At 34.5% G+C, this 12,112-nt stretch overlaps 3 protein-coding genes across 4 annotated transcripts; 2 read left to right on the top strand and 1 right to left on the bottom strand.

The window, feature by feature from the left end:
• Nucleotides 1–5,643: 5,643 nt before the first annotated feature.
• LOC136780104 (kxDL motif-containing protein CG10681) lies at nucleotides 5,644–7,890 on the bottom strand. Its single transcript, XM_066738211.1, has 4 exons — nucleotides 7,230–7,890; nucleotides 6,951–7,150; nucleotides 6,739–6,876; nucleotides 5,644–5,944 (listed from the first exon to the last, which is right to left on the bottom strand). Exons 1-4 carry the CDS (start codon nucleotides 7,376–7,378, stop codon nucleotides 5,814–5,816), a joined length of 618 nt encoding a protein of 205 aa, XP_066594308.1. The 5' UTR covers nucleotides 7,379–7,890; the 3' UTR covers nucleotides 5,644–5,813.
• A 301-nt stretch (nucleotides 7,891–8,191) lies between these two features.
• Nucleotides 8,192–9,818, top strand: vih (ubiquitin conjugating enzyme vih). The gene is made up of 4 exons (XM_066738615.1): nucleotides 8,192–8,402; nucleotides 8,730–8,844; nucleotides 8,918–9,122; nucleotides 9,216–9,818. The coding sequence occupies exons 1-4, from the start codon at nucleotides 8,299–8,301 to the stop codon at nucleotides 9,338–9,340; spliced, it is 549 nt and encodes a 182-aa protein (XP_066594712.1). The 5' UTR covers nucleotides 8,192–8,298; the 3' UTR covers nucleotides 9,341–9,818.
• Nucleotides 9,819–9,960: 142 nt separating this feature from the next.
• LOC136780318 (valacyclovir hydrolase-like) lies at nucleotides 9,961–11,615 on the top strand. 2 transcript variants are annotated; one of them, XM_066738614.1, is made up of 5 exons: nucleotides 9,961–10,237; nucleotides 10,308–10,398; nucleotides 10,654–10,974; nucleotides 11,123–11,378; nucleotides 11,476–11,615. In XM_066738614.1, exons 1-5 carry the CDS (start codon nucleotides 10,115–10,117, stop codon nucleotides 11,576–11,578), a joined length of 894 nt encoding a protein of 297 aa, XP_066594711.1. In that variant the 5' UTR covers nucleotides 9,961–10,114; the 3' UTR covers nucleotides 11,579–11,615. The 2 variants fall into 2 exon arrangements, with proteins under 2 accessions (XP_066594711.1, XP_066594710.1); XM_066738613.1 differs by having other exon boundaries at nucleotides 10,046–10,398.
• Nucleotides 11,616–12,112: the final 497 nt, after the last annotated feature.

The following is a 12,112-nucleotide window of genomic DNA, read 5'->3' as shown; positions in this document are numbered from 1 at the left end:
TCGAGCTCTTGCTAAATGCTGTATTATTGTTACTATATTATTATCATCGTTATTATTATTATTTAAGCTTTGTATGGAGGATTGCAAGATCGCAGCCAATCGACAGTTCTGGAATGGCGTGCGAGATAGTCGAAATATAAGCACCTATAGGCGGATATTGTAAACGGGCCTGTGTGTTCCTGACGCGTCGATATATTCCCACGAAGAAAAGCTCTGTCGTTGAAGCTGAGAAATAGCTTGCCTCTATCCCCACCCCCTTCCCCCTTGTACCACCCCTCCCTCGGCAAAGCCAGAAACGAGGTGAGATCTCGTTCGCTCGTTTAACTCCCTTTAACTATCTCTTTCAACCGTTTCTTTTACATTAAAAAAAATTATTTTTAACGCGTCATCTTTTTTCTCTCAAGCTTTTCCAGAGCCTTACATGCCTTCATTTTTTTCTACGTTGCAAGCAGCTTATCCCCCTATTTTTTTAGAATCTTCGTTCGTTAAGTTTCAGAATTTCACATGAAAAAATTGAAAGCATCCCTCTCTCATTAACCAATAGAGTCGTCTATAACCGGTGTCTGTAAGCGAGAATTATACTCATTTATCCGACGATTCGTAATTTAACACGTTTTATTTATTTGTAAAGTCTTATTAACTCTCTGTAAATACACAGAATTTTACAACGAGCACGAAGATGCGCTTTAGTCGTACAGGTGTACACCGTGTTTGAAAGAGAACGTATATGAGAGGGAAGAAAAGAGACGAAGCAGAAATATAGATTACTTTTAACCTTCTTTGCTTAGCACAGCAGCTTGAATGAATAATTCCTGTAATCTTCAATCGCTATTTTTGCTAGAATCACTCGTGAGCAGTGTTTGCCATGTGTGACACCATTTTCAAGCAAATTATTACGACGAGGATAGTTAATTTGGTGCAAAGCGTACAGCTCCCTCTCGATTTGTTGTTAGATTTATTTATAAATCTGCTTATGAGATACGAAATGAAATATTTAAAAGAGTACTTTGTGTAGAAGAGATTTATTATTTTTCTTGAATTTCAAGATTTCCCGGTTAAGCTGCTGCAAGCTTGCATTGTGTAGATTGAGCTTAGGCGGTGCACATCTGGCGTATTTTGAAGTTGCGCGTGCTTCCTTGAATCAACACTAGCATAGGTGCACCTGCGGCGGGGAGATATGTGCTTCGTGCAAAAAATAAAATTCTACGAATTTTAAAAATATCCTCGTTATTTAAATCGCGCTCTAGGTAAAACCGATTCGGCACAATGCGAGTGAATCGAACCATTTTTTTATACGGTTGATCGAAATTTTCATTAAGAGTCGTGAGACTGTCAAAATTGGAAAAAGGTTATTACCGAGTGCGGCCTCTTTTTTATATCGAATGTCATGGCGGGGGGAGGGGGGGGGGGGTGAGAGAGGGTATAGCAGGAATGAAAGTCACGTTAAGATCGAGGCTGGCTGCGTTTAGCTGCTAATTGAATCTAGAACGAGTAATTACCAAGTCGTTTTGGGTATGACGAGCCAACATCGAATTAGTGCCGGGCTGCTTAGGTGCGATTCAGTCTCAGCAAACTAATCTAAGTTTTAGCTGGCAGCTCGCGTGCCACGGCATTCGTGGTTTTCATTAAACCTTGTACCAACAACCCCTTCGATCTATATACCAATTACTCCCACGATTTTACTATAATCTTACTCTCCGTTTCACTTGAATCTTTTCTGAAAAATCACACGGATCAGCTCATCGACAAAAAACTCGTTATAAAATCACTGAAATTATCTCTCGAAGCACTAAACAGGTTGCTTTACGATTCGACAGAGTTAATAAATAATCGAGTCGATCTAAGACTTATCGTAAGTTATATATATATATATATATATATATATATATAATATATATTTATCGATAAGAAAAATATTGCACGATAATTAGACGAAAAATTGCGGAGGGGTGGGGGGATTAATAAAATAATTGGATGGTTGCGAATGAAAGGGAGTTTGCAGAGGATCGATTGAGCTTCCGCTTCCGCGCCGCATCTGGCGTGTACAACTCGCAAGTTGAGCGTCTTTCGTAGAGCTGCAACGCGTGCACGCGCGTTCCGGGGCACCTGGGGGTCCCGGCTCGGTATACTTGTTGTGTTTTAGCCACACACATATGCAAGCGCGCGGACACGCACACACACACACACACACACACGCGCGTGAATTTGCCTGGACCTATTACAGATAGCTCGTAAACCCTCGTTTAACGGGCTACTTTAACAGGACGATTTGGATAGAGGGCGGAATAAAAATAGCGAAAAGCCGATATTAATATGTATATGCACATATTAAAACGTGAAATAATATTTCATAATAATAATGATAATAATAGTTTATCTATCAGGAAGAAACATCTTGCATTGTTATGAATTATAGCGTCGTCCCGTTTTATATGGCTTGCTTGGACCTATTACTTGTAGTATACCCATGTGCGCATATATATATATATGCAGTATAAACGATGCTCCCGTATTGGTCGGCTCGCGTGTGCGCGTGTTTCAACGCGCGCGAACTCGCCTAAACCTATTATACGTATTATTAGCACTCCGTCACTGCCCTGTCACCGCCACTCTCCAAACTTATCACGTGCGTTTGCGTCTGCCCATACACACCCGCACACCGTGAGAGTTCAGAGCGCGAAAAACTTGCCCCGGAAGCTCTCCCGCATGCACCTGCGGCTTCCTCAAGAATTCGAGGCTTCCATGAAAAATTCAGAAAAGCAACGAATTTTCCCGCCAAAAATTCATCGGACTCTTATTCCTGATGGATTCCGACTGATGGGGGGTAGTCGTAAGGTTGCGTGCGGCAAAATTTCCGCGGTCGTGTCTTATTACCAACGGGTGAATCACTGTGGGACCGGAAGTATCGTGACGTCACGGAAGCGTCAATAGCAGACGATTCCAAATGGATTTTGTCGAATCCTGGGTGTAATTTACGAGTTAGACGGCAATTTTCGGGGGCGCAAACGCGAAAATTACACGAGCGTAGAGGCCAAGGGGTGTAGAAACCCGCGGCCGCGCCCTCCGCTTTGCGCTTCCGGTGTTTCCCGTTGAACCTCTCTCTCTCTCTCTCTCTCTCTTTCTCTGGGAGTGACGCAAAATCGTGCTCTCGGCACGGTCGCGCTTGTTCCGGGATGTCGATACCACGAGGAGCGGATGTCAATAGCATGAAGTCAATCCTCTCTCTCTCTCTCTCTCTCTCTCTCTCTCTCTCTCTCGCTCGCTCGCTCGCTCTCGCGCTCTCTTCTCACTCCCACCTCAAAAGCAAATACAACCCTCCTGATTTTACAGCGATGTTACCTGCACATAGCAAAAACATCCACATTCCCCACTATTTTCTAATAGCCTCTATTAAAACATTAAATTTCCGCTTTGGTATATATCTAGCGCTTTAACTTCTTTTTTACGACGATCATTATCTTACGAAACAGAAAAAAGACCGATGATTCGTGAAACAAATTTTCTACTTGTTGTACATTTAACGTCAGAATTTATCGGTGAGAAGAGAAGAGAGTCTCTATATAATTTATATAGTTTTGCGAGCACGGAAATAATTATTAAGTTATTATTAAGAAAATTAGTATCTTAAAATTTGAAAATTATAATTTATTCTTAGCTTTCCTGAAACGATAAGAAGATTTGTATATATATTTTGAATTTAACTTGTTTTCTGAAAGGATTCCTTAATTCGATTAACATATAGCGTGCTTTGATTAATATCAGTTGATATATATATATATATATATATATCTTCGTGCATGTTTCATCTCATCAGACATTTGGTAAAGTAAGTGTCGTGGGGCCAACAGTTAAAATCTCGACTTCTTTAGTCGAGCTCGGGTAGAACACTTGGAAAAGTTCAATCCGTGGTGCTGCCAGTGACACTCTCCATCGAGTTAGCGTGCTTCGGGGCACGCTTTTGTGTTATTACTTTGCATCGGTGGAAAACCCCTTGTACTCGTGTCAGCCATTCTCTTCGTGGACGCACTCCTAAACGGAATCATTAATTTCACGTGCAATAATTAAAAGATTCGCTTTGACTTACACACATATATATATATAATAATTTTATCCTTATTTTGCGTCGATTTTTACTCGAAAATGTCGTAAGTCTCGAGACAACTTATATATAGTATATATAATAGCGAGGGAGGATATATTTAAATTATTATCGCAAAGGCCAAAGGAAGAAGCCCCAGTTAAAACGGGGAAACAGCTGTTTAAGCTTATCCGGCTCACCTGTTTCTTTTCCATTCGATTATTTTCACCAACGAACCTCTGTGTTGAAACAAGCACAATGCTGCACAGTTTTCATCGACGAGAAAGGAAACAACCATAAAATTCCCCTCACCTGACAAGATTTATTATAGTATATACTATATTATTCTTATTTTCAATCATTTGTAATTATAGACAAAAATAACGATTTCTGTATAAATTGATTTGTAATATCATTAGAGCAGCGTCAGAAAGTTGCAGATTTAAAATCAAATAACTTGTAGTTTATGTATAGCCTATACCGAATTTTATTTTGAAAGTTCGCAGAGCAGGAAAAAGTGAACAGAGAGTACAGAGACGGCATGGACAGAAAACAGCTGAAGCGCAGCTGGTTTCTGGCACGGCTGGTGTCTTTCTAGAAAAGCTGAGCTCTCCACGCGTGTATGCACGCGTACACGAACCTTCGGTGAGAGTCATCAAGAGGAAATAGTTTTAGATTGATGAATATTTTATAGTTCACTGTAAAATATAGATAATGCAGCAATTAATTTAATTCAGTAAAAGGACGAGATTTTGCTGCTCTTTGATTAAGCATTTTGAAGTATTTCAGAACTAATGGATTTTTATTCTCATTCTTATATATGTATATTCCTAAATTTTCGAATAATTTAAGAAATTGTTTGTTAGTAATGTAAATGAAAAATTATAGTGTTTGGTTATTTTGTTTATTATTATAAAAGTATTTAATTATCTTTGAAAAATATGCATTATTGTTATTAATAATATTAGTATTGTGCAGGAGAAACTATATAGTATTTAGCGGAAGAAAGGAATCTTCTCGTGTATCTTTTTTAGACAGGAACATGAACTATACTTAGAAGCCGTGCGAGCTTTCAGTAAGAGCCAGTCGTTAAAATATCCACATTAATCTCAGCGGCGGAAGCAAAAAGTCTCTCGCCATTAACGAAGTACCTCAGGTGCGCAATCGTCGTATCAACGTGTGTGTAAATGCGCTATCCATTATTCGAAACAATGCCTGGCCCTGCCAGCTTTGTAAATTCTTATAATTCTTATAAATAAACCTAACGTCCTTAAACATTCAGATTTAAATTATTAAATGCGGTTAATCCTATATCACTTAATTCTTATATTTGTTATTAATGTTTAATTTTGTTTAGTTACGAAATTAAAAATTGCTGCTTGATTTAAGATTCTTAATAAACTACGCTATTGAACCACCTAATGTCATCTGACGGAATGCGCACAAACTAATTTCCCCGATCGATTTATACATTCAAGCGGGCTCTTTCAAAAATCGTGTACTACTGCAGCTATGGAATGACCAACACTGGTTCCTTATAAAATGTATTTATTTTTATTTAGGATTAAAGCTTTCGTGCGCCTAATGCTTTACAATTATATAGAAATATAAAGCTATAAGATATAAAGTAAGAAAGTCAAGTATAAATTTTAATATTGCTGGTCCACTTTGGACTGATATTAGGATTTCGAAGTCTGTGCGACTTTAATTTTACAACTTTCGTTCATCCCATTTTTTACCCGGTATCTGAGGTACAAGACGAAGAGTCCTCGTTACTCTGATCATTGTTGCTATCCGTAGACGAACTGTCGTTGCTTTTTATTCTTCGTTTTCTCAGCTTAGCAAACTGAAACTCCTCGACTGGCACTGTGCATGAATAATTAAATTTATTATTAAAGTCTTCCTCTACTACCTAAAGTTGGAAAAGGGACTTTTCTTTTCCAAAAATGGAACAATTGATTAAATAACGAAATTGAAAATATGTATTTATCTGACTGTCAATTCACATTGCAAAACTAATATGTTATAGTAAAAGTGCTAATTCCAATTAATAATTAACCAAAAGCATCTCAATTGAAACTGAATAAAGCACTTTAACTTCAACATGTACATAATAAAACAAATTAATTTTTGATATTGAACTTTATGCCATTAAGAAAGAATGTATATAAGCCATCGCATAAATATACTGGGTTCTTATTATTATAATATATAGTATATACATGTATTCTATTTTTTATCTACCAAAGACAAGTACAAGAAACTAAATATTATTCAGTACATCTCTTACTACTTGCATAAAATAGTGTGCATCAAATATTTTAACAACACAATAGAGCTATATTTAACATCTTTCTACATAAATTTTATAAGGAAATATAGAGTATTTATTTATTTTTTTTTTTTTATTACTATCGATATGTTTTTAATTAATACAAAATAAACACTATTTTTTTTCTTTTTTTGATGTTGATTTAGTTCAGGAAGACTTTTATGAGATTTTAATAATAGGATAGGATTTAGTGCTATGTAAAAGTGATGAAGCTATTTCACCCCATAGGCAGTCAATGTGTAATGTAATATCATTGAATAATTTTTATCACAAACGAAAGATATCTATTGCACAGCAATATGTTTAGACGAAGAAGAGTTGTTTTTACCATCTGAATCAGGATCGCCATCAGCAACATTGCTAGTTGGAACAGATGGCAGAGGCACAACTTCTGGTTGTAGTGGTTTTACTGCACAATTGGCATCTTCAACAATTACTTCTTCTGCTAAACTACTTCTTACAGCTTCTATAAAATAAATAGATATATTAATCATATGTATATTGTTGAATGATTATTATCTATGTGACAAGAACCTTTACCATTAAATGCTTGTGGATACTGCTGACTGAGCTTATTTTTTACAATGCGAATTTTTTTAAAAATATAGTCTAAATCCTTTTTCATTTCAGCCAATAACACAGTATGTTTCTTAAATTCACTGCCTGCAGCTTTTAATCTATTTATTGATAGTTGATTGCAATTTGTTAACATCTCATTAGTCTTTTCGAATCTTTGGAGCCTGCAAAAGGAAAGATATTGATATGCAACTTTTTCAATTGATTTATTAAAAAATTGTATATAGCTGAGAAAAAACCTACATTTGCTTTTGAGCACGAATCATAGATTCAACATCCTGTTGGTCAACGATACCAGCTAGGCCTTGAATAAATACTTCTGGTGCTGTATAATTCTGAAAGCACTCAAAGCTTCCTGTATCAGATTCTGGAGTTCCTTGTGTTGCAGCCATTTTTTTTTATTTTTGACAATAAACATTATATCATGAAGCTGTGATTCTTTAAAAATAATTATTTTTACATCACACTGACAGCTTCTTTTAATTGATCAATAATAAATTCAGATACAATAATATAGAATAAACATTATACTAATTTTTTGAGAGAGAGAGACATTTATTCTTTTTCACCAGATAATCTAAAACAAATATTGTGAAGTCCATTGTATTGATTTCTACAGGTGAATCTTTGACATAAGTGTTTTACACAAATACAATCGGTAAGATTGGTGCGAAAATTACGATTGGTTACTACAGCCTACATATACATGGTCTATACAGTGTTACTACGATAATAAACAACGAAAGATGAACGTTTTATTAACTGACAGTAGTTTGATAGTATACGTATATACTCATTTTTATACAATAGTAGCTATCTTATGGATCAATTACAAAAAATGAATTTATAGGATAAGTCATGCATATATTAACAACAGAAATATGATAAAAAATTATTAATCTTACATTAAACTAAACATATTATAGGAATCATTATACTTGACTCAAGTAGATCATTTTTGGTTCCAATTCAAATGACTTTAAGAGATATTAGAATTTAACTGATGATTAAAAGAAATTTGTTGTAAATATTATATTTAATAAAAACTGGTGATGGTTTCTTAAAGATTTTAATTATTCTTTCAGAATATAAAGATTTAAGCACCTCAAATAACGAAGATATAGAAGAATAACAGTAGTTTTAGCAGCTAGGCTTCAACAGCTGTTTAGAGGCTGATGTTTTTAGTTTGTGCAATAATTCGAGCAGCATTCAAATTTCCTCAGTGACTGTTGTGTCTGACCGTAGCTTCGCCTGTATATATCTCAAAATCGACGAATTTATTTGACAGCAAATAGCACAAACATAGCTTAGGATGGCGCAGAATATCAATCCATTCTATTCGTCTCAAAATGCCTCTGGTAAAAGCTCGGAAGAGAAGCAAAACGTACCAAAAGACAACCATGCAGTTAGTAAACGGTAAGCCAAACTCAGGTCGCAAACAAGCTTTGTACATCCCAGCCTTTCCTCCAAATATCAACCCCTTTCATTTACGAAATATGCTTTTCCTATTTGCACAGAAGACATAAAGCTCAAAAGTATGATCTTATGGGGAAATAAATATATTATATACAAACATAACCTTTTGTTACTTGACCAGACTGTATAAAAAGCTATAGAAATTTAGGAACAATAATAAAACAATCTCACACTAAAGGAGAATTTTATAGACAGTTAATACAACTTGTATATAGCAACTGATTGGCTATAATTATCTAGGAAAGATTGTGTATTTTTAAATTGCAGACTTCAAAAAGAGCTGATGGTTCTGATGATGAGTGCCGAAAAAGGTGTTTCGGCTTTTCCTGATGGAGAAAATCTATTTAAATGGGTTGGGACCATCACTGGGCCAAATGATACGGTAATAATTTTATAAATTTAATTACATTGGCCTCTTTTTCTTAAATTATATTTTTATTTCTCATTATTCACAGGTTTATGCTGGATTAACATACAAGTTAACTTTGGAATTTCCACATAGTTACCCATACAGTGCACCAGTAGTTCGCTTTGTTACGCCATGTTTTCACCCTAATGTTGATGGTGTTGGAAATATTTGTTTGGATATTTTAAAGGATAAGTGGAGTGCTTTATATGATGTGCGCACTATCTTATTATCTATTCAGTCATTACTTGGTGGTAAGTAATGTTTAGCTAACTGTTTTCATTATGCGCAGTTATTCAAAATGATTGCACATACTAATATTTTATAAATGTCATCCTTTTTGATAGAACCAAACAACGATAGTCCACTTAATCCCCAAGCAGCTGGACTATGGAATGATCAAACAAAGTACAAGAAACATCTAACAGAGGAATATCAAAAAGCCCTTAACCGCACACAACATGATTCATGATAAGTCCCATTTTATGATTTACATAACTCATTTTATAATATTATTCCTATGAGTGTTATAATTATATTTAAGTATAAGACCAATCAAAAAAAAGCTATAAAGAATTTCATAATCTTCTAATTCTTCTTGTATTAAGTTAGACAAAATTTTTCATCTGACTATATAAATATGAACACTGTATTGTGTTTTCTTCCGAAAACGTAAATGTATTTCTTAGACAACAAATTAATATTATAAGTACCATTTAACATTACACCCAACAAACATAACTTACAAAACATTTAATACCCAATCAATCCAGATTTTTATTTGTAATTAGTAATTCTTCTGTGAAGGAAACCGGTGAAGTAGCTTGTCTCTTCAAAAATGTGTAATTTTAAATCATGGATTGTATTATGTGCAAATCATATTTATTTTAATCATAATATGCCAATCTTGACATATAACTCTTCTTGAATACACAGCATTTGAAACTTTAAATTTCATTTCTCATTATTGTACATTTTTGAATAAATATTTTAAAAGTATTAATTGCATAATCAGATATTATCTGTATTTTATTTCAATCTGCCTGAGATAAAAAGTAAAGGGTAAAATGAATTAACGTATTCCCTATAAAGCGGGTCTTTTTTGTAACACTTGATTAAGACTATCACTCATTTGAAGAAAGTCATCTGCAAATAATCTAGCACATTATCTACAGTAGTACAGTGTGTGGGACTGGACGCTCTCCTATATAATTAACATTCAGGAATTTGCTACGGATAAGCAAGCATGTTTGTGGCAAAAATAAATGGGAGTAGTATTAGCAAAAATCTTGGGCAAAAACTGCGAAGATACGATAGAAATTGGATCGATACCAGTATTCGTAAATTCTCAATGGCTACTGGAGTTGAGGTGGATATTATTTAGTTGTACTACCTTTTCACTGAACGAGATATTTATAACACCGATCTTATCTACACAGGAAACGAAAGTTAAAGTCGATGGGATCGATATTAATTATGTTAAAGTTGGAAAAGGTGATCATCCTGTACTATTATTGCCAGGAGCTATGGGTAAATATGCTTTACAATAGATATAAAAAAGATATATCATGATTTCGTTTATCTCGACTTTATCTCATTGAATTCAGACCGAGTTTCTTATCTTGTATTCGCGTAACCGAGGATCACGTGACCTCTTTGGAAAGCAAACGATGGCATTCAAATTTAAAATATAGAATGTAGTTAAAACTTTATTCGATTTTGGCAAATAAATCTATAATGAAAAAATACTTATTGTTCGTTTACATAAATAATTTAATATTACAGGAACAATATGGACGGATTTTAAGCCCCAAATCGATTATCTGAACAGGGAAAAATTAACTATAGTTGCCTGGGATCCACCAGGATATGGAAAGTCAAGACCACCAGACAAAACTTTCCCAGACAATTTTTACGATCGCGATGCCGATTGGGCTCACAATTTAATGAAAGCTTTGGGCTATGAAAAATTTTCATTAATCGGTTGGAGCGATGGTGGTATTTCGTCCCTTATAATGGCCGGCAATTATCCAGATAGTATCCATAAGATGGTTGTATTTGGGGCTAATGCCTATACTTTGCCGGAAGAAATAAAAATTTATAATAGTATGTTGAAATCCAGCTTTAACTGTTTTCAATAGACATATTAAACAAAATTTTACTATAAAAAATAAGACTTTTCATCAACTTATTGAAAATGGATGGATGATAAATGTCAGACTAGTTTTTAATGAGCTCTTCTTTTATTACCCAGGTGTTAAAAATATAGATTCATGGTCCGAGAAGATGCGAGCACCGTTGTTAGCCATGTATGGCGAAGACTACTTTAGGAAGACTTGGTCTGCGTGGGTGGAGACCATGGAGCGTCTCTTTAATACAAGAAGCGGTAATTTATGTAAATCCGCCCTTCCCAATATCAAATGCCCTACACTGGTTGTTCATGGAGCCAAAGACGTCATGGTTCTTGATGAACATCCTAATTATTTGGTTGCCAATATTAAGAACGCCAAGTACGTAATAGATCCAATTAAAATCTTTAATACCCTCCCACATATCCTTATTCAATTCACTATGAAATTATAAATCTCCTATTTAATTTCATTTCAGATTGCACGTGTTTCAAAAAGGTGCCCACAACTTGCATTTAAGATATTACAAAGAATTTAATAATTTGGTAACTGACTTCTTGCTACAAAACTCCAAACTATAAGTAGCATATATTGCTGATTTAATATAAAATTGAATTATTGATATCACATCAGAACAATAAAAAGTTTCACATATTTTTTATATACACTATATACATATTAGTATTTTGTTTACTGCAACGGCTAAAAATGGAAGCGTTATGTGAGAGTGGATATTATGATCAGTTTGTAGATAATTTTTTTATTATCTGTAAAATCGATCAGGAAGTTGGACTGCTTTGCATTGCGCAGTTACTTCCTCTGCAATTAATTCTCACCTTGCCCTTCTCATTGTATGTGCATTTCCAAATATACATCAAGTCTTACATAATTTAATAAACCTCTGTAGGCGACTTATCGCCTGCTTTACAGTCATCATCAAAACTTAAATAATACTATATATGAGTATACAGAAGAAACAGCGTTCTAATAAAATATATAATTATATAAACATGATTTTACTTAAGAAAATGTTAATTTATCATCTAAAATTCTTTATAATTGAATTTAATCTTAAAAAAAGCAGACTATTATCATTTCCTCAGTATAATTATACT

The sequence above is a fragment of the Prorops nasuta genome, unplaced genomic scaffold (assembly GCF_024137725.1).
Source record: "Prorops nasuta isolate Cenicafe-Biocafe unplaced genomic scaffold, Cenicafe_Pnas_1.2 PNAS00018, whole genome shotgun sequence".
Lineage (NCBI taxonomy): Eukaryota > Metazoa > Arthropoda > Insecta > Hymenoptera > Bethylidae > Prorops > Prorops nasuta.
This window is presented reverse-complemented; position numbering and strand designations above follow the sequence as displayed.